The 22425-nt window shown below is 48.6% G+C and overlaps 1 protein-coding gene across 8 annotated transcripts in view; it reads left to right on the forward strand.

The window, feature by feature from the left end:
- Mroh7 (maestro heat like repeat family member 7) overlaps window positions 1–22425 on the forward strand; it is a 58280-nt gene that overhangs the window by 5077 nt on the left and 30778 nt on the right. For 5 of the 8 annotated variants that reach the window (XR_002024908.1, XM_010610384.2, XM_010610386.2 and 2 more), the window contains exons 1-5: window positions 2414–2566; window positions 12648–12721; window positions 19373–19444; window positions 19854–19933; window positions 20031–20160. Coding sequence is in view for 6 of the 8 variants with exons in the window: in XM_010610384.2 (XP_010608686.1) it covers window positions 12713–12721; window positions 19373–19444; window positions 19854–19933; window positions 20031–20160 (291 nt within the window). In the remaining 2 variants the exon portion in view is untranslated. Of the gene's footprint in view, window positions 1–1066; window positions 2367–2413; window positions 2567–12563; window positions 12722–19372; window positions 19445–19853; window positions 19934–20030; window positions 20161–20188; window positions 20463–22425 lie in introns of those variants that run through there. The other 3 variants (XM_010610391.3, XM_010610385.2, XM_010610390.2) reach the window with 3 other exon arrangements.

Below are 22425 nucleotides of genomic sequence, written 5' to 3' on the forward strand. Positions count from 1 at the left end.
CACACACACACACACACACACACACACACACACACACACACACACTCGAGTGCTCGCATGCGCATACAGGAGGGCTGGTGCATGCCTGGCCTGCAGGCCGCTCTTCCCCTGACTTGGCTTCCGTCCACTTCTCTCCCAGGGGCCCACTCCTGCTTAAGGACCCCATGCTTGCAGGGGAGCAGCCCTGACAGTTCCCCAGGGAAGGTGGCCTGGGGCTGGGGTGAGATGACAGGGGACTGGGCGGACTGGGGAACTCGCCTGTGTCAGATACCTGGGTCAAGCAGGTTCCATTTTGTTCTTTTGTTTGTCTGGTACCGGGGATCGAACTCCGGACCTTGTGCTTGCGAGGCAGGCGACGGAACCATTGAGCCAAATCCCCGAGCTGAACCAGGGCCCATTTTGGACAATGACTCCCACATAAGCTGCTTCAAGCAGAATAGGCCAAGTGCTGAGAGCTAGAGGCAGCTCTGCGGGTGGCTTTGAGAATGGAGTGCTGTGACCACTTGCACATTGATTCTAGCAACTTTGGAACTCATGTCTGGCTCACAGCATTCCAAACTCCCAAGGTTCAGAGACCCTTGCTGGTGAACATGGGTCACCAAGTCACATGTGGTCAGCTGGAAGTAGGTAACCAGTGAGCAGTCTCCTCTTTCCCCTTGTCTGCCTCAGAGCGGAAGATTCCTCATTTTTCTGCTTGCAGACGCCCTCCCATGACCCCGCTACTCACTGTGCTAGGACCTGCCTGGGAGAGTCGAGGGCCCACGAGGTGTAGTCTGGTCATCCAGACCTCATCGCTAGCGAGGGGCCAGACCACTCGAGTCAGGGAAGGAAGGGGACAAAGTTTTTTAGAGGAGCAGTGGGACTGGCAGGAGGTCCTGGAGGAGGCTGCAAATCCAGTGCGTGGTCTCTGAGCTGGGGGGTGTGGTGAGGGAAGGGGACCCTCCCAGGAGGTGGGTGGAGCCTGGAGATAAGGACAGCAGGCTGGGATGGGGTGACAGGAGGAAGAGCGGGGAAGCCACTGGAAGGCTGAAACAGCGCCTCCTGACGCATCTACCTTCTCTCTTAGGAGCAGTGCAGCGAGCTCAGCCAGCACTGGATAGAAGGGGCAGGGGCACTGAGAGGCCTCCCCACAGACACGGCAATGAGTCCAGGGGCGAATCTCAAGCCCTGTGAAGACCCACAGATGACACCAAGTCTCTGCTCCTGTGAGGCCCCAGGGCCAGGCTTTGGCAGCATCCCTGGGCCCAACCCGGACACAACCCTTGTTCCTAACTCAGATCTGCCCCCAAGTCCTGGCTCGGCCCTTGTTCCAGAGCTGAATCCAACTCTGAGTCCTGACCCAGGGGAGGCCCCTGGCCTAGTGACCAACGACACTCCCAGGCTTGCTGACAGCAGGGCCACGACTCCAGCTTCCTTCCAGACTGCCACTTCCTGTTCTGTGGCGACCCTGAACCTGGATGTGAATCATGTCTTAAAGCCTGACCCACAGGGACCCCCTTCTCCAGCCTTAAACCCCACTCCTAGCCCCGGCTCTCCTGAGACCACAGGTCCGGGCTCCAGCAGTCCTTCTGCGCAGAGTTCTGAGGAGCCCTTCCTGTCCCTCTCCGGGAGCAAGGCTTTTGAGCTGGCTCAGAGTAACTCCAGTCCTTCTAGGCCTGCGTCAAACCCATTTATAAGGCTCCATTCCAGAGAAAGCCTGGCTCTGGGCTACTGCCTCTCCAGGCTGGGCTCACACGCGCTGCTCCTGCCAACCTCTGACGCGTCTCTGGGTTCCGACTCTAGCCAGCTGGCCTGTCCCGGCAGCGGAAACGTCTCCAAGCACAGCCTGAAAACTGCTACAGGTTCTCGTGGGGCCCTAGTCCCAGACACAAGTGAGCCTGTCACGTTGGCGTCCCATAACCTCTCCGAAATTGATCTGAAAGGAGCCTTTGAGGCAACCTGGAGTGCAGCTTCCCAGGGGTCACTCAAGGTGGCTTTAAAGGGCCATACTGGATCCGATCTGAACATGACCGTCATCCAGGCTTCCAGCCTGATGCTGGTCCCTGGCTCCAGCGATGGTACCAGCCTGCACTCCAGCACCCATGGACCCAGCTCCGCCTTCTCTCCACCCTCTTGCCTGACCCTGATCCTCAGCTCCAAGGAGACCCTGAGCTCCAGCCTCTTGATCAGAGATACCTCCACCCTGACGCTGAGCAGCCAGCAGGACAGTTCCTGTTGGGAGGACAGCAGCGTCCTCACCACGCCCCTGGAGAACCTACAGAGCTGGGGTGAGGGCCCCAGTGTGGATGCTGGCCAGGTCCCGCCTGGGCCGTCCACCTCCAGCACGGGGGACCAGGTTGCCACACCCAACAGCTGCCTCCCTGCGGGTGAGTGAGGACTTTGTTTGGGGGGGCCGGGGACTGGGGCAGTTCCTGTTGGGAGGACAGCAGCGTCCTCACCACGCCCCTGGAGAACCTACAGAGCTGGGGTGAGGGCCCCAGTGTGGATGCTGGCCAGGTCCCGCCTGGGCCGTCCACCTCCAGCACGGGGGACCAGGTTGCCACACCCAACAGCTGCCTCCCTGCGGGTGAGTGAGGACTTTGTTTGGGGGGGCCGGGGACTGGGGGGGGGGGAGCAGGGAGACTTAGCCTGGGGCCTCAGCCCCCTCTGGGGCAGGAGGAGCCGCTGCCCTCCCTGCCCTAAGGTCCCACCCGACAGTACTTCCCTTCTTCCCTGTGCTAGGTCTCCTTGTGGAGGGGCTTCCTTCCTGCGTGACTTTGAAGCCCAGCCAGGCCTGGGCTCACTCCCCTCTGGACACAGTGTACCCCCCACTTGGGCCAGGCCCCTGGGTCCTGTGTGCAGCCTGCTCCTCCCTCAAAAGCAAGAGTTCTGTAAACTAACCCCTGTCAGGTTCAGGTGCTGTAAATATCTCCTCCCAACTACTCTGTGTGTGCTCACGCACCAGTCTCATACTGTGAATTTTGAAAAATTACCTTGGCTTTATACAGTATTTATATCTGGGAGGGTGAGGATTACATTTTAAAATCCACCTCAGGTCAATTTAGCTACGAGTAGGCCTTCATTCTTTTCATTTCATACCTTTCAGAATATATTCATCTAGAGCCTAAGAAACAACAACAACCCCCCCAAATCAAAACTCCCCCCTTACTTATCAGTTTTATTAGAATGTTATTAATTTATCTAACTTCTATAGGGTATACATGCTTTATTAGAATTTTTTAATTCTCCATAGAGGTATAATGCATTCCTTGATAAGTTAACCCTACTTACTTACAGGATTTTTTGTTTTGTTTTTTTTGTTGTTTTTTTGAGGCAGGGTCTCATTATGTAGTTGAGACTGACCTGGAACTCACTATGTAGCCCAGGCTGTTCTCGAACTCACAGCGATCCTCCTGCCTCAGCTGGGATTATAGGCGTGTGCCACCACGCCCAGCAGCAAGTTGATTTTTTAAAGGAATTTTGAATATTTTGAGGCAGTCTCATTATGTAGTTGAGACTGACCTGGAACTCACTATGTAGCCCAGGCTGTTCTCGAACTCACAGCGATCCTCCTGCCTCAGCTGGGATTATAGGCGTGTGCCACCACGCCCAGCAGCAAGTTGATTTTTTAAAGGAATTTTGAATTATTATTTTCTATGTAAATGCAATTCCCCCCTTTGTACAATTTAATGGCTTTACTATATACAGAGATTTTTGTCATTGTTTAGTGTTTTTTAAAATTATACACGGAATTGTGCAGCCATTGCCGCAACTGATTTTAGAACATTTTCCTCATCCCCAGAAGAAATCTTGCACCCTCTACCCATGCCCCAGCCCTAGTGTTACTGGGTTTAGGATGCTGGAGTATCCTAGAGGTGGTTTCTATATTCTTTCTGTCCTGAGCAAAGAATTAGTAATGACAAGGGCAAACAATAGCAAGGTTTTACATCTACAAATGCAGGAAAAGAAACAGACTCTGCAGAGCAAATTTGGGCCAAGTAAAAGTAAGAAAGAAAGAAAAACAAAAACAAAAACAACTGCAGTGTGAGAGTGACTACTGTGAAACACCATTGTAGTGGAGAGCTTGATGTCAACCTTGCTCTTTAGTTCAGGCTGGGCTTGAACTCACTATGTATGCAACCCAGGCTGGCCTGGAACTCACGGCGATCCTCCTGCCTCAGCCTCCCGAGTGCTGGGATTACAGGTGTGTGCCACCACACCTGGCTCAGCTCCTTATTGGTTGAGTAATGTTTAATATTCTGCTGCACAGGACATACCATATTTTGTTTATGCCCATTTGTTACTAATTTTTGTCCTCAAAATGGATCATTTTTCTCTCTTGGAATCTCAGATTCCAAGCCTCAATTGATCTATGAAGGAAGAAGTTTTATTTCTGGCCAATAATCAAAGAAGCAAGAAGAATGGCTCCTAAATCAGCTTCTCTATCCAATGGGAGTAGAAAAGTCATAGATAGAAGATAAAAGAAATGAGGGGAAAGATAGGCTCCCAAAGGGGAGGGATGGTCACATCTTTTCTGATGATGGGTAGAGATCTTCTGGAATATGGGCACCTCTTTCTTTCTGGTCATTGTCATGGCAGATGTCCTGGGACTGGGAGGCGGCTGTCATTTAGCATGCAGATGGATTATAATGAAGTTGGCTGGGCATGGTGGCTCACACCTGTAATCCCAGCACTTAGGAGGCTGAGTCAGAAGGATCTCTGTGAGTTCAAGACCAGCCTGGGCAGCATAATGAGTTCAAGGATGGCCTGAACTATATAGCAAGACCCTGTCTCAAAACAAAAAAACAAAGTTGGAGGTTGCGTGGTGGTCAGTTTGTCAGCCATATTGCAGCCTGCTGATCACGGCTGCCCACCTGTAGAGGGATCTTGTGCCTGCAGGCACCCTGCCCTCAAAGATAAGCAAGATCAGGGCAGAGAAACACCCTGACAGCCACTTGAGTTGTTTCTGTCTACTGGGTATTTTATTTATTTATTTATTTTTTGAGATTGTGTCTCACTATGTAGCTGAGACTGACCTGGCAACTCACTATGTAGCCCAGGCTGGTCTTGAACTCACAGTGATCCTTCTGCCTCAGCCTCCCAAGTGCTGGGATTACAGGTGTTCACCACCACACCTGGCCTTTATTTTATTTTTCTGTTGGTATTGTAAATAATGCCGTGAACATTCACTTATAAGTTTCTATGTAGAGAATTAGAGAAAACAATTCTAAAATTCACTTGGAACTGGAAGAAACCTAGAATAGCAAAAGTAATTCTGGACAACAAAGGTGAGGCAGGGGGCAGCACAGCCCCTGACTTGAAATTATATTACAAAGCTACTGTGATTAAAACTGTATGGTACAGGGGGGAGGGGGGACAGGCTTGAGGATCAGTGGAACAGACTAAGTGATGCAGAAACAACTCCAGATATACTCAGCCACCTTATCTTTGACAAAGGAGCCAAACACCTTCACTGGAAGACAGAGCCTTATTAATAAATAGTGCAAAAGGCTGGGGATTTAGTTCAGAGGTTCGGTGGCCTGTCTTGCAAGCGCAAGGACCCAAGTTCAATCCTCAGTACCAAAAAACCAAAAAATAAATAGTGCAAGAAAAACCCATGTTTTTCACCATCTGCTAAACTAAAATAGAAATGAATAAAAGATTTAATATTAAAACAGAAACACTTAGCTGGGTGTGGTGGTTTATGCCTATAGTCCCAGCACTCAGGAGGCTGAGGCAGGAGGATCGCTGTGAGTTTGAGACCAGCCTAGGATACACAGTGAGTTCCAGGGCAATCTGAACTACATAGTGAGACCCTGTCTCAAAAAAAAAAAAAAAAAAAAAAAAGTAACACTTAATCTGCTACAAGATAGGATAGATAGAACTCTCTCTCTTTTTTTTGGTACTGGGAATTGAACTTAGGACCTTGCTCTTGCAAATCTGGTGGCAGAACCACCGAGCTAAATCCATGGCATAGAATAGGTAGAACTCTTGAAGACATTGGTGTAGGCAAAGAGTTTATGAACAAAACCTTGATCTCACAGGAACATCACAAAGAATCAGCAATTGGCATCTCATCTTATTAAAAAGCTTTTACACAGCAAGAGAAACCACCAACAGAGTAAAGAGACAACCCATAGTGTGGGAAAATATGTTTGCCAGCTGTTCCTCAGACTGAGGACTAGTATCCAGAATATATAATTAAAAATCAGATCCCCAAATTTAAAGACCCAACCCCAAAATGAGCACCTGAAATGGATAGATACTTCTCAGATGAAGAAGTACAAGCAAATAACTATATGGAAAAATGTTCAACATCACTGTTCATTCGAGAGATGCAAATTAAAACAATGCTGAGGTTCCATCTCACTAAAGAAAGAATGGCTGTTATCAAGAATCCACCAATAACAAATGCTGGAAGGGCTGTGGGGAAAAAAAAACTCTTCTCCACTTTTGGTTGAGAGTAGACTGGTGCAACCACTGTGGAAATCAGGGTGGAGAGTCCTAAGGAACTAAAAGTGGAGGTTCCGTTTGACCCAGCTAATCTCCTTCTTGGTATCTTTCTGAAGGAATTAAAGTATAGCACAGCAATATATGCACACCCCTGTTGATAGCAGTACAATCTGTAATAGTTAAATTTTGGAAATAGCCCAAATGTCCATCTACTGACAAAGGGATAAAGAAGATATGTTTTTTAAAAAAATACTATGGAGTACTACTCTGCTATAAAGAAGGATGAGCTTCAGACATTCATAGCTAAATGGATGGACATTGAAACCATACTCTTAAGTAAATAAATTGAAAACACATGTTTAAATACTGCATTATTTCTCTGGTTTGAGAAACAGAGTGGAAATAAGGATGAAAATGTATAGTGGATAATGGGAAATGGGGAGAAAATGTTCAGTGAAAAGGAGAACAAGGTGGGGAGAGGAAAGAAGGAACAAGAAAAAAAAAGAGAAAATAGAAGGGAAAAATGGAAGCAAAGCTTTTTGTAGGAGGGGAAGAGGAGCTAAAGCAGGTGGGGAGGGAAAAAAGAAGAAGCAAGATATACCACTTGTAGGTATACATTCCCTATGATGAATGCTATTGTATGTATATCAAACATGTACCAATAAATATTTTGCCTCAAGGAAAACAACCCAAGTTTCTGTGTAGATGTAAGTTTTCATTTCTCCTTGAGATAGGCCTATGGGTGGGATTGGTGAGTCATATGGTGATTCTAGGTTCAGCTGTTTGAGGATCCACCAGCCTTTGGCAGCTGCACCATCTTTCATTTCTACTAGTGAGGTAGGAAATGTACAAGGGCTCCATTTTTCTGTTTTTGCCAGCATTTGTTTTCTATTTGTGTTCATTGGCTTGCTACTGTTTTTTTTTTAATCAAAATATATATTGGCACATTTTAGATATACATAATGATAACATTCATCGTAGCTTTGTTTCCATTTTTTCCTTTGATTTTCTTTTTCCTTGCCCCTTCTTTCCTTTCTCCCCCTTGTTCCCTTTTCCACTGGGCATTTTCTTCCCATTTCCCAGTGTTTATTGTACATTTAAGTCCTTATTTCCACTTAAGTTATTCTTCTCTGCATTATCTAGCAGCTGCTGGATTGATTTCTCATGGTCTCTTGCTATTTTTAAGAAATCATTCTTGTTATGGTCACTAACCACCCTCCTGTCTTCTATATCTGATATTCTGTCTTCACATTGGCTCATTCTGCTGCCTATACTTTCAGGGGAGTTTTTAATCTCCTGGATATGTTTGAATCTATGGGTCCCATATTTTTCCTATGCTGTGTGTTCATGGTTTCTATCATGTTCCTGAGCTCCTCTATTTTTTTTTTTTTTAATCTTATCGGCTTTGGAGTCACTAAGCATGTCTTTTGTTCTGGTCACCATCTCTGTAGTTATCTGAGAAATTATTTCTGCTTTGACTTTTTCTAGGGCCTCCTTCATCTGCTTTGTTACTTCTGCTGTTATCACTTCAGAGTCCAGGTGGGTGGCTTTCAGATTGTTCTACCTCACTGACCCCTGGGTTTGGCTTTGGTGAGATGAAAGCCTGGGTGGGTGTGGTTGCATCTTGTTTAAGTGTTATTTTCATTTTCTATTTTTTTAAAAGTTTAACTCCAGAGTTGATGCTTGGAGATTGCTCATGGCGAGTAGCTTGTCAGTATTTAGAACCCTTAGAAAATGACTACTTCTGAGAGGCATCTTCCAGGTGTAGTTGGCCTTTGTGTTTTGAGTCTGTTGCAAGATCCTACCTCTTCAGTTTATTGGGCCCTGACCTCCTGCCAGTTTGAACTCAGCACCCTCACAGTGACACTAGGAGCCACTAGATGGAGCCACCCTGTAGCTGTTCTGAGTTCAAGCTCAGTTCGCCCCCTCCAAGATGGCTACTGGCCAGTTGTGCTCTCCTTGGTGACATTTGAACCCAGATAACTCACCAGCCACTGCAGTTTTCTGCATCCACTGCTCCATTCCACTTGTGCCTTTCTCTGTGAAGGACTCTGGGGTCTCTAGTAGTCACTGTGAGTCTGCAGGTTCACTGCCCTTCCCACCCCATGAGTCTGGACTCTGGGACAAAGCCCCACCTGCCACCTCCCTCTTTTTCACTGAAGTCTCTCTCCTGGACTCTCCCTGTGGACTTCCAATTCTATATTCAGGTCCTTCCCGGGTCCCAGGGATCCACTTCCTTCCTTCCTCTCCTCCTCATACCTCTATATTCCAATGTCAGGACACCAAATCCCAGAGAGGTTCTTTCTCAGTTCTGTTCTTGGCTTTCAATAATAGCCATTGTCAAGGCACGGGATGGTGTCGCGCTGTGGTTTTGATTTGCACTTCCCTAATGACTAATGATATCGAGCACCTTTTCCTGTGCTTATTGGCCAGATAGCCTCTCTGAAGAAATGTCTATGTGACCCCTTTGTCCACTTTTTATTGATTTCGTTGTTTTTTGTTGAGTTGTAGTTCTTTACACATTCTAAGGATTGATACCTTATCAGTTATGCCATTTGGAAATATTTTCTCCTATTCTGTGGGTGATCTTTTCACTCTCCTGACAGCATTCTTTGATACAGAAAAGCTTTTGATTTTTTTTTTTTTTTTTTTTTTTTTTTTTTTGTTACTGGGGATCAAGTTCAGGTCCTTGCACTTTTGAGGCAGGTGGCAGAACCATTGAGCTCAATCCCTGGCCCTCTTTTTTTTTTTTGAGACAGAGTTTCACTTTGTCATGCAGGCTGGCCTTGAACTCGCTATTGTAGCCCAGGCTGGCCTTGAACTTGAAGTGGTCCTCCTGCCTCAGCCTCCTGAGTGATGCAATTACAGATGTGCACCACCACACCTAGCTATAATTTCATATGTATGTACATATATATTAATTTACATTTTTAAATAAAGATTTTTCTTCCAAATTTTTTATTTTGGTTTTTTTTGAGACAGGGTCTCACTATGTAGTTGAGACTGACCTGGAACTCACTATGTAGCCCAAGCTGGTCTCGAACTCACAGTGATCCTCCTGTCTCAGCCTCCCGAGTGCCAGGATTACAGGCATGAGCCACCATGCCTGGCAAAAACAGCACACATACCAAGTTTATTTATTTATTTATTTATTTATTTATTTATTTATTTATTGGTACCGGGGATCGAACTCGAGTCCTTGCACTTGCAAGGCAGGAGCTGGAACCACTGATCTAAATCCTCGGCCCTTTCTTCCCAATTTTTAAAATGTGGTATATTACAAAAATTGTGGGGTATTACAACATAAAGTTTAATATTTTTTTCATTTACAAAGCAGTGGGCCATTTATTGTCATTGAAAAGCACTGCTCCAGAGAAGGAAGGAAACTCTGAACACTAACGTCACACATATTAGGGAAACTTGGGCCCAAACTCTCCATCTAACACAGCTACACAGGTGAATCATAGCCAGGAGCCAAATATTCAAGTTAAATAAACTGAACCAAACAGTTTGATGAAGGAAGGGTGCACAGGGTTGGTGCAATGTTCCTGCTTTTACACTGCAAGGTCTTAGGTATTGAGGCTAACGATCCCCAGGAAAACTGCTTCCCACTGTCTCACAAGGCAGTCATTTCATTATCAGTAGTCCAAATTTTAAGATAATTTCTTGGAAAACTGGAACGACCCTCCCCAGCCCTGGCTCTGTGGCCTGCAGGTGAGGGCCCAAGAATCTTAAAGATCCATACCCGGCAAAAAAAAAGAAAAAGAAAAAGAAAAAGAATCCATACCCGGCAGCAACAGGCCTCCCTGTGCTCCAGCAGGGGGCGCTGGTGCGCAGCGGGTGGCCACGAGGTCCTGCGGTCCCGGGTGGAGACGCAGTCCCTGCAAGCACAGCCCCAGCTGCTTCTGCTGGAGACCTGAATGTCCACACCATGGTGACAGCAGCCGGGACAGACCTGCAGAGCATTGAGGCGTCTGCATGACTTCCGCCAGGGCCTTGAAGACCGCAGTTTGCCCTCTTAACCATTTTCAGTGTACACAGTTCACTGGGCTTAAGTATATTTTTGTGCAACCATCACCGCCGTCAGTCTCCAGCACTCTGTTCATCTTTTACATCTGAAACTAGTCTTTAAAAAGCAATTCTCCAGGGCGGGGGATTTAGCTCAGTGGTTCCACCGCCTGCCTTGTAAGCACAAGGTCCTGAGTTTCATCCCAGGTACCAAAAAAAAAAGAAATGCAATTCTCCATTTCCCCTCCCTGGCCCCTGGCAAGCACCGTTCTGTCTCCTTAGATTCTGGCTTTGGACACACCTAATATCCCCACTTCATGCTTTTGCACATAGAGATTTTATAAAACTGCGTGGTTGATACCATGACTTTTACAACTCACTGTGAGCCCAGCCCAGCCTTGAACTCACAGTGACCCTCCTGCCTCAGCTACCCAGGTGCTGCCATGCCAGGTGTGCACCACCATTCCCAAGCCTGGCTTTCTCCATTCTTTTCTTCCCCTCTCTTCCTCCCCCATACCTGCTTTCTCTTTCTGTCTCTGAACCGAGGACCATGGCAATGCCCTATATCCCCAGCCCTTTTTAATTGTTTGAGACAAGGCTAAATTGCTATATTGCCCAGGACTCAAACTTTCAATCCTCCTGCCTCAGCCTCCCAGAATGCTGGTGTCCCAGGAATGTACCACCACACCCAGCTTCCTCCACTTTCATGTCTTTAATGCACTTGAAGATTACAGGCCAGCTATTTGGTAGGGTGTGCCTAAATTTTGGTTGATTTGATGGTTCTCATACAGTGGATAGTAGTCATCTCATTGCATCTCCTCTGGGGCTTTTGCTTGTTTGTCTTGCTGTGTAGTCCAGGCTGGCCTCGAACTTGTGATAATCCTCCTGCTTCAACCTTCCAAGGACTAAGATAACGGGCACGTGCCAACATGCCCTGCCCAGCTCGTGGTTTGACTTCAATCGCTTGAGTAAGGTAGTTGCTGCCATAGTTCTCCTTCTGAGGTCTCTACTTGCTGCTTTGTGACAAAGACCTTGTATGAGGTACTCTGAAACTCTGAATATCCCATTTCTCCTTTAGCTTTCGATTTGTTTATATTAGTACAGGTTCGTGGTTTCCTAGCTCATTCAACAGACTATGACCTGTTGCTGTCATTGTCTATTGTGATACTCAAATTTTCATTAATTTGACCGGGTGCCTCTCCTTCAGATAAACCTTCATGTCTCTCTCTCACAGGTTCCCATCATCCTTTGAGCTCTCCTGCTCTCCCCTCTGTTTTCTTTTTCCTTTTTTTTTGAGACAGGGTCTCACTATGTAGTTGAGACTGACCTGGAACTCACTATGTAGCCCAGGCTGGTCTCCAACTCACAGTGATCCTCCTGCCTCAGCCTCCTGAGTGCTGGGATTACAGGCGTTCACCACCACACCCGGCCCCCCTATTTTCTGATATAAGACCTCTCAGGTTCATCCAGGCCTCCTTGGCCCAAGTCCAGGATCTGCCATTTTGTGTCTGTGGCAGTGGAATCTGGAAGCCAAGGTCTGGAAGCCAGGTGTGTTCAATTCCCTCACCGCTCACTCCCTCCTCCAGCCCTGGCAGCTCTGGCCCGTATGCCTCTGGAGTTCAGGCTTTCTTAGGCTTGGTGACCATGTCCTCGAAACGACAGAGATCTGCTCTCCTTTGTCCCTTCAACACCCACAAATAAAGGGCTTTTATTGGCACTGCTCAGCTGAGAGCCCCTCCCGGGACCTGTCATGGAGGCTGGGCATGGGACACTGTCCGGCCAGGCTTGGGTCCTGGCGCACCCCTAGTGTGGAGGGTCTTGTAGCACTCAGCCTCCCCTAGTTCAGGGATGGAGAGCCCCCAGGCAAGACAGGGCTCTTCCACCTAGACAGAGGCAGGTGGGCCTCCTCCACCTGCAGGCAAGGAACTTGAGGGAGGGAGGCTTGGGACGAGAGGGGCCACAGTGAGGGAAGAAGTCAGAGGTGGGGCCAGAGCCAGAGCCTGAGCCTGGGACAGCCCTGGAGGCCAGGGTCTGAGGATGGGGCCCTCGTGTGCCACTGCGTGGGGCTTCTCTGAAGGATGTCGGGGAGGAGAGTTGATGTGAGCTGATTTACACTTTCACAGCTCAGCTGGGTCAGTGGGGAAGGGACCGTGGTGCCTGTGTACACCACGCTCTCCCTTCTTTCCCGTGGACACCGTGCTGTGCAGAGGCCTCTGATGAAGTGACCTCGTCTCCGGAGAAGGTGCCAGAGGAGAGAGAAGACAGCAGAGAAATGGCTCTGGTAGGGCTCCTGCCTGGTTCCCCGTGTCCCTTCCCTGCCCTTCCACCCTGCACCCCAGCTCCACAGCCCCGGCATCCCCAGCATCCCCACTCCTCTGCTGCTCTGCCCCTGTGTGTACTCCTTCTTCTGTTTTGTCATTCATCTCTCCCACAGAAACGAGTCTTCTACAAATCAGGGTTTGGCCTGTCTTATTACTGTATCCTCAGTGTGTAACGCAGTGCTTGACACATGCTAGGTGCTCTGTAATGTTTTTTTTTGTGTGTGTGTGTGGGGGGCGGGTGCTGTGGATTGAAACGGAGAGGTACTTACCACTGAACTATTCTTTAAGTTGCTAAGTGGCCGAGGCTGGCCTCAAATTTGACCCTCCTGCCTTCTGAGTAACTGTCAGGATAAGTGTGTGCCACCATGGCCAGCTAAAGGAAAAATTTAAAAACTATCTGAATGAGCAGTAGGAGGTGCTCAGGAGGGGACAGAATGGCTAGAAATGGCCTTTTCCAGGGCATAGGCCGGACCCGGGTCTGGGTGGTACAGTCAGCCTGGGGAGGCCAGGTCTGCAGGGAAAGCACAGCATCTGCAGGGTCAGGACCAGCCAGAGCACAGGAGTGTGACCCGCTAGTATGGGCACGTCCAGGGGGTGGCCAGTGTGGAAGGAGGGCAGCCCCAGGTAGGAAGGAACTGTGTCAGAGGTGGGACGGCTGGGGTGGGGGGTGGGTGATGGTGGCAAGAGGCAGCCTGCATCTTGGGAGCACGGTCCTCACCGTGTGGTGTTCTAGTGGGGCCCCTGTTCGCTCCTTTGTTTCTCACCCACACAGAGTCCTTCCTGCCTCAGGGCCATCTCACGCGCTTCCTCTGATGAGGAAGGTTGAAGATAACACAGGCATGGAGCAGAGCATGGTCTACACCAAGAGGGCCATTGCTGCTGTCAGTCTAGTTTGTGGGGAGGGACAGACCTTTCCTCAGCTTGTTCCTGTCGATCAGGGCTCAGCCCAGCTGTCCGCCTCCAAGGGACTTTCTCTGCTTGTGCTGTGGCAGTGAGTCTGCCCCTCACTACCACTCTCCTAGCTTCTACCAGCTGCTGTCTGACACCCAAGCCCCAGTCACCAGGGTGTGGGGTGCAGGTGAGGTGGGGCTGGCTGCTCAGGACAGGAAAGTCACCCTGGACCGGCTCGGGGTTCATCTGCCCACACAGCGTAGCTCCCGAGGGTGCTGGAAAATCATGACGCCCCACGCCCCTCAACCTCCTTCCTCCTCCAACCCCGCGCTTCTTTGGAGGGCGGCGGTTGGGCCAGGGGAAACCAAGGCTGCCCGGAGGCCCGACAGGCCAGAACCCATCTTTTTTCCTGTGTGAAGTTGTTTATTGATTTCACAGTTATCTTCTCTTCTCCCTAAGAAAATGGGGCTGATAAATTGCTTGGGCAAGGAGAACACCTGATTGGCCTGTGTCAGGAGCCTGTGGAAGCGCTGCTGGGGTACATTCCCTGTGTAGTGTGGTGTGTGTTTGAAGGTGAGGGTTGGTGTTAATTTGACATTCAGTGTTAGGAATGATGTAGGAATATAAGTAGGTTCAGGGTTAGGGTTAGGATTAGGGTGAGTGATAGCCTTGGAATATCTCTGCCTGGGTTTGGGGTGTGGGTTTTATAGTTAGTATAGGCATGAGATTTCACCTTAGGCATAGCCACAGTGCAGGATTTCAAGTACCACCCTATGGGAATTTAGGAATCAGGCTGTGGGTTAGGGATAGGGTTAGGATTGGTAAGCATGATACAGAAGGAATTCACGTACCAGATAATTTGCAGGTGAGAGGGAAGGTGAGGGCAGTGTTTTGAAGGTGAGACATACTGTGTTTTTCGAAGGACCTGAACATTGCAGCCTGGATATAATGGGTAGTCATTGGCCGGCGAGTAGGGTTACAGGTAGATTTAGGGGATGGAATAGACTCCACATTTCCCTTCCTGTGTAGTGTAGTGTGTGTTTGATGGTGAGTGTTGGTGTTAATTTGATGTTCAGTGTTAGCAAATGATGCAGGAATATAAGTACCTCCTGGAGTGCCAGGGTTAGGGTTAGGATTAGTGTGTGTGATAGCCTTGGAATTTCTCTACCTGGGTATTGGGGTGTAGGTTTCTTAGTTAGAATCAGCATGAGATTCCATCTTACGCTTAGCCACAGTGCAGGATTTCATGTACCGCCTTGTGGGAATTTTGAAATGAGGTTCTCCATTAGAGTTAGGGTTAGGATTGGTGAGCATGACACAGAATTAATTCATGTACCAGATAATTTGTGTGCGAGAGGAAGGTGAGGGCAATGAGTGTATTGAAGGTGGGATGTACTGTGGGTTTCCAAGGAACATTGAGGCCTGGATATAATGGATAGGGATTTTCCAGTTAGTAGGTTTAGAGCTAGATTTAGAGGACAGAATAGGCTCCCCATTTCACTCCCTGTGCAGTGTAGTGTGTTTTTGAGGGTGAGGGTAGGTGTTAATTTGATGTTCAGTGTTAGGAAATATGTAGGAATATAAGTGCCTCCTCCAGGGTCAGGGTTAGGTTTAGGGTTAGGGTTAGGATTATGCTGAGAGATAGCCTTGGAGTTTCTCCACTTGAGTATTGAGGTGTTCTTTTCATAGACAGTGTGAGTATGAGATTTCACCTTAGTTTTAGCCACAGGGCACCATATCAAGTACCGCACTGTGGGAATTTAGGAAATAGTTTGTGGGTTACGGTTAGGGTTAGGATTGGTGAGCAATATTAGGAAGGAATTCACATACCAGATAATTTGCATGTGAGAGGGAAGGTGAGGGCAGTGAGTTTTTTGAAGTTGGGATGTACTGTTGGTTTCCAAGGACCTGAACATTGCGGTCTGGATACAATCAGTAGGGATTTGTCTATGAGTAGGGTTAGAGCTAGATTGAGGGGATGGAATAGGCTCCCCATTTTCCTCCCTGTGTAGTGTAGTGTGTGTTTGAGTAGGAGGGTTGGTGTTAATTTGACATTCACTGTTAGCAATGATGTAGGAATATAAGGTCCTCCTAGAGGGATAGGGTTAGGTTTAGTGTTAGTGTTAGGGTAAGGGTTAGGATTAGGGTGAGTGATAGCCTTGGAATTTCTCTACCTGTGTATTGGGTTGTGGGTATCATAGTTAGTATCAGCATGCCATTTGGCCTTAGTCATAGCCACAGTGAAGGATTTCAAGTACCACCCTTTGGGAATTTGGGAATAAGGTTGTGGGTTTGGGTTAGGGTTAGGATTGGTGATTGTGATGCAGAAGGATAATTTGCAGATAATTTGCAGGTGAGAGAAAAGGTGAGGGCAATAAGTGTTTTGAAGGTGGGAGGTACTGTGTTTTTCGAAGGACCTGAACATTGCGGCCTGGATATAATGGGTAGTCATTGGCCAGCGAGTAGGGTTAGAGCTAGATTTAGGGGCTGGAATAGGCTCTGCATTTCCCTCCCTTTGTAGTGTAGTGTGTGACTGATGGTGAGTGTTGGTGTTAATTTGATGTTCAGTGTTAGCAAATGATGCAGGAATATAAGTACCTCCTGGAGTGCCAGGGTTAGGCTTAGAGTTAGGGTTAGGTTTAGTGTGTGTGTGATAGCCTTGGAATTCCTCTACCTGGGTATTGATGTGTTGTTTTCATAGTTAGTATCAGCATGAGATTTCACCTTAGTCTTAACCACAGTGCAGGATTTCAAGTACTGCCCTATGGGAACTTAGGAATCAGGTAGTGGACTAGGGTTAGGGTTAGGATTGGTGATCCTGATACGGAAGGAATTCATGTACCAGATAATTTGCATGTGAGAGGGAAGATGAGGGCAGTGAGTGTTTTGAAGGTGGGACATACTGTGAGTTTCCAAGGACCTGAACATTGCAGCCTGGATATAATGGGTAGTGATTGGCCAGTGAGTGGGGTTAGAGCTAGATTTAGGGGACAGAATAAGCTCCCCATTTCCCTCCTTGTGTAGTGTAGTGTGTGTTTGATGGTGAGGGTTGTTGTTAATTTGACCTTTTGTGTTACCAGTGATGTAGGAATATAAATACCTCCTCGATGATCAGGGTTAGGTTCAGCGTTAGGTTTAGGATTAGTGTGTGTGATAGCCTCGGAATTTCTCTACCTGCGTATTGGGTTTTAGGGTTCATTTTTAGAATCTGCTCGACATTTGGCCTTAGTCTTACCCACAGTGCCGGATTTCACGTACCGCCCTGTGGGAATTTTGGAATCAGATCGTTGGTTAGGGTTAGAGCTAAGATTGGTGTGCATGCTACTGAAGGAATTCACGTACCAGATAATTTGCATGTGAGAGGGAAGGTGAGGGCAGTGACTTTTTTGAAGGTGGGATGTACTGTGGGTTTCGAAGTATCTGAACATTGAGTACTTCACATAATGGGTGGTGATTTTCCAGTGAGTAGGTTTAGAGCTACATTTAGAGGATGGAATAGGCTCCCCATTTCACTCCCAGTGTAGTGTAGTGTGTGTTTGAGGGTGAGGGTATGTGTTAATTTCACGTTCAGTGTTAGGAATGATGTAGTAATATAAGTACCTCTTCAAGAGTTAGGGTTAGGGTTAGGGTAAGGGTGAGAGATAGCCTTGGGATTTCTCTACCTGAGTATTGGGGTGTTGTTTTCATAGTTAGTATCAGCATGTATTTCACCTTACTTTTAGTCACAGTGCAGAATTTCCAGTACCACCCTATGGGAATTTACAATCAGGTTGTGGGTTAGGGTTAGGGTTAGGACTGGTGAGCATGATATGGAAGGAATTCACATACCAGATAATTTGCATGTGAGAGAGAAGGTGAAATTAGTGACTTCTAGAAGGTGCGATGTGCTGTGGGTTTCAAAGGACCTGAACATTGTGGCCTTAATATAATGGGTAGTGATTTTCCAGCGAGTAGGTTAAGTGCTTGATTTAGAGGATGGAATAGGCTCCCAATTTAACTCCCTGTGTAGTGTAGTGTGTGTTTGATGGTGAGGCTAATTTTTAATTTGATGTTCTGTGTTAGGAATGATGTAGGAATATAAGTACCTCCTCGAGGGTCAGGGTTAGGGTTAGGGTTAGTGCTTGGATTAGGTTGAGAGATAGCTTTGGAATTTCTCTACCTGGGTATTAGGGTGTAGGTTTCATAGTTAGAATCAGCATGAGATTTCACTTTAGTCTTAGCCATAGTGCAGGATTTCACGTACCGCCCTATTGGAACTTTGGAATCAGGTTGTCGGTTAGGGTTAGGGTTAGGATTGGTGAGCGTGATATGGAAGGAATTCACATACCAGATAATTTGCTTGTGAGAAGAAAGATGAGGGCAGTGAGTTCTTTGAAGGTGGGATGTACTGTGTGTTTCCAAAGACCTGAATATTGCGGCCTTGATATAATGGGTAGTGATTTTCCAGCAAGGAGGTTTAGAGCTAGACTTAGATGACGGATTAGGCTCCCCATTTCCCTCCCTGTGTAGTGTATTGTGCATTTGAGGGTTAGGGTAGGTGTTAATTTGACGTTCAGTGTTAGGAATGATGTGGGAATAGAAGTACCTCCCCGAGGGTCAGGGTTAGGGTTAGGGTTAGGATTAGGGTGAGAGATAGCCTTGGAATTTTTCTACCTGGGTATCAAGGTGTTGTTTTCATAGTTAGAATCAGCATGAGATTTCACCTTAGTTTTAGCCATAGTGCAGGATTTCAAGTACCGCACTACGGGAATTTAGGAATCAGGTTGTGGGTTAGGGTTAAGGTTAGGTAGGATCGGTGAGTTTGATACTGAAGGAATTCACATACCAGATAATTCTCATGTGAGAGGGAAGGTGAGGGTACTGAGCTTTTTGAAGTTGTGATGTACTGTCAGTTTCCAAGGACCTGAACATTGTCGCCTCTATATAATGGTTAGGGATTTGCCTATGATTAGGGTTAGAGCTAGATTGAGGGGCCGCAATAGGCTCCCCGTTTCACTCCCTGTGTAGTGTAGTGTGTTTGAGCATGAGGGTTGGTGTTAATTTGACGTTCAGTTTTAGGAATGATGTAGGACTATAAGTACCTCCTCGAGGGTCAGGGTTAGGGTTAGGATTAGGGTGAGAGATAGCCTCGGAATTTCTCTACCTGAGTATTGAAGTGTTGTTTTTATAGTTAATATCAGCATAGATTTCACCTTAGGTTAGGCCACAGTGCAGGATTTCAAGTACCGCTGTATGGGAACTTTGGAATCACTTTATTCCTTAGTGTTGGAGTTAGGATTGGTGAGCGTGATATGGAAGGAATTCACATACCAGATAATTTGCATGTGAGAGGGAAGGTGAGGGCAGTGACTTTTTTGAAGGTGGGATATACTGTGGTTTTCCAAGGACCAGAACATTTTTGCCTGGATATGATTCCAGGTGGAAATTTTGGGGCCCTTTCTTTCCCAGCCTCAGTGGAATGGAGCTGCAGGGATTCTCTGCCTCCCAGCATTCACAGACCTCCTAGGCGCTGGCCACGGTGGTCTGCCTTCCTGTCCCTTCGCCCAAGATCATCCCCAGGACCCCATGGGAACTTGTGCTTTCCCTCCAGCCAGTGCTGGGGCTGGGAAGTGGGAGGCCAAGTGCAGGTCCATTTCAGCAGCCCTGATGGGCAGTGCCCTCAATGGCCAAGGGCCACTGTTGGGGACTCACCCTGTAGCTCTGCCCTCTGCTGTCCCCAGGTCCAGAACAAGGTCCCCCAGGACCTGCTGAGAGCAGAAGGAGAGAAGAAGACCGTGATGATGAAGATGATGGTGCGGGGTCTTCGGCGGGTCTGCAGCCCTGGGTGGGGAGGGGAAGCCCTGAGCCCACTGCTGGTGAGACTGGACAAACACGAAACATAGGGCAGGAGCAGAGCGGGGAGGAGGTCACCTGGACTGCCTCTGCCTCCCCTGCCCTGAGGGTCCATGGCCTCTCTCTCCTGGGCTCACAAGGGGTGTGAGGTTTTAAAGCAGCCACCCAGACAGTTCCTAGGCCCGAGCTGGGTTCTCTTGCTCTGGGCCAGTTCAGTGGTTCACAGACAGCTGTGGCGCAGGGCTGGGGCAGAACGATTTTCTTCTGAGGCTTCCTCAGGGGGCATGGGTTCGAGCAGGGATGTGTTTGGTGGCCTTGCTCTCCGTGGGGAGGCCCCTGCCTCATTGCCCTGCTGTGGCCCTTGTGCAGAGGCAGATACAGGAGGAACCGCTGGATTCGCTCTTGACCTCAGTCCGCTGGCGGGCCATGGAGACGCTGACCCAGCTGAGGTGCCCACACCCTCCCGCCCCTGTCTCCCAGGGCACTGCCCAGCCTCTGCTGGTACCCACTGCCTTCATCACCAGGTTCCTTGCCCTGTCTCCACAGCCACATGAGGCTGGTGCTGGACGTGCAGGAGCGAGCACAGCTGGTGAGCACGTGTGTGCACAGTGTGTTCTCACTGCCCTCGGTGCGGGCCATGCAGGAGCAGGATGAGGCCAGGGCTGAGGCCATCCAGGTGAGGGGCTGGGGTGGACCTCAGGCTGCCGTGTGCCTGCTTGTTGGGCCTGCACATCAAGGGGGCCCAGAAAGTCCTTGCCCTATGGCTCTGTGGCCTGGGAAGATCCACTTCATCACTCCAGGCCATGGCAAAGAAATGAACCGCCACTTGTCCAGGGATTTAGCTCAGTGGTGCTGATGCCTGCCTCGAAAGCGCAAGGTCCTGAGTTCGATCCCTGGTGCTAAAAAAAGAAAAAAGAAATGAACCCGTACAATAGAGGCCCCTCCTGAGGGCCCTGCCAGCCTCCACAGCCCTGAGGGGTAAGTGTTGCCATGGTCAGAGGCAGCAGCTGGTCTGGGGGGTGGGCGGAGGACTGGATGCGTAGGAAGAGTGAAGGATAGGGAGCTGAGGCAGGGAACCGGAAGGCAGAGCGCAGGGGTCCTGTGAGAGCTCTTCACACCTCTTAGGGTGGACCCAGAGCAGCCGAAGGGCCTTTAGTGTTTGTGGAAGGGAGATCTAGGGTTGGCTGAGGAGGATGAGGCAGGGGCATTTTGGACTCAAGGTGAGGCGCATTCGTGCATCCTTTAACTCCACAGATATCAGCTGAGTTCTCCACACCAAATGCAGTGTGGGGGCCTCGCAGCGGGGCCTGGGGTGGGGGAGATGGATGTTAGCAAAGGTCCATTCGAATCAATTCAAAAGCACACTAAGGATCAGAGCTGAAAGCTAAAAGCCTGCAGTGGGCACATGTTAGAGGTAGGGTCAGGTTGCGACTGGAGCAGAGGGGTTAAAGAAGAGTGGGCAGGGGGAGGAAGAGGAGTCCAGACAGAGTCAAGAGGCTGTGTGGAAGCAAACAGACAGGCAGTGTGATACCTGCAAGGCTGGCAAGAAGCAAGAAAGGTGAGACAAGAGCTGTGGGAAGTAAGGCTGGACAGTAGGTAGGGACCAAGCCAGCAGGCAGCACAGGGCTCCAGACCGGGCTCCAGACAGAAGACTGAAAGGAAAGGCAGGAAATCCCTGCTGGGTGGTCAAAGCTGCAGTCCTCTTGCAGTTCCTGATCTGGCCAGGAGGGGGAAGTGCTACACAGCGGTCCGCAGCACATGGGCAGGAAGCAGGAGGTAGGTGATAGTGAGATTTGCCTGGTGGTTGTGATGTAACCCAAAGCGCCATCAGCTCTAGGATGTGCAGACTCAGGCAGCCTGGACAATAACCATCTGAGAGGGACCTTGGAGCCAGCAGCAGGAGAGGAGACAAGGAGGAGAGGTCTTTCCAGGGTCGTTCAGGCCCACTGCCCAGCCTTCTGCATGTATCATACCTGGCCCCATGAAGCAATCCCAGGACAGTGGTGTGGCTGCAAGATGAGGACCCTCACCAGCGGGGAGACGGTTCCCTGAAGGAAAATGGAGGATCTGTTTGAGTCTAGGTGTTGCATTTCAAAGAATCAGATCACTTCCTCAGAGAGAAGATGGACCATTTCACTCATGCAGCCCCTAGAGTCCTGGAACATTTTCCCATACATCTTCTGGTCATTTTTCATGACTTGAAAATTCCTTGCTGTGGGACTGTAGAGAAGTATCTTCTAAATCAGGGCTTCCCAACTTCTGGGCCATGGCCCATAGTTTCTTAGGTACTGGCCACGCAGCAGGAGGGAAACAGCAAGGAAACCAGCTTCTCGTTGTTAAGACAAAATACCTGACACCCAGAATTAAAGGGGGAAAGGTTTATGTAGTCACAGTTTGTAGAGGTTTCAGTCCATAGTCAGCTGGCTCTAAGGCAGGTGGCACAGCAGAAGGAAATCTCAGAGGAGAAACAGTTCATGGTGGGCAGAAGGAAGCAAAGCAAGGGATCACCACAGCTCTTTCTATCCCTTTTATCTTATCCAGGCCACTTAGGGCAGGTAGCGCTTACACCCTTAGTCCTAGTGCCTTGATCTTAGCATTGCATTAATTTTATGGGCTGGGGATTTAGCTCAGTGGTTGCACCCAAGAGCAAGGACCCAAGTTTGATCCCCGGTATCAAAAAAAAAAATTAATTTTACCATCAGACACTCTAGATCCTGCCACCTCTTGGTATAAAGCTTTGGGAGGACATCTAGACCCAAGCCATGACACCAACCACGTAGCCCCTGTGTTTGCAGCCACTCCCCATAGCTCACATTCCCTTCTGAGCCCCACCTCCTGTGATATCAGTGGGGCACCAGATTCTCATAGGAGCTTGAACCTTATGTGAACTGCGCATGTGAAGGATCTAATTTGTATGATCCTGTGAATCATGCCCCCCCAC

The sequence above is a fragment of the Fukomys damarensis genome, unplaced genomic scaffold (genome assembly GCF_012274545.1).
Source record: "Fukomys damarensis isolate Sample0158 unplaced genomic scaffold, DMR_v1.0_HiC HiC_scaffold_23, whole genome shotgun sequence".
NCBI classification, from domain to species: domain Eukaryota; kingdom Metazoa; phylum Chordata; class Mammalia; order Rodentia; family Bathyergidae; genus Fukomys; species Fukomys damarensis.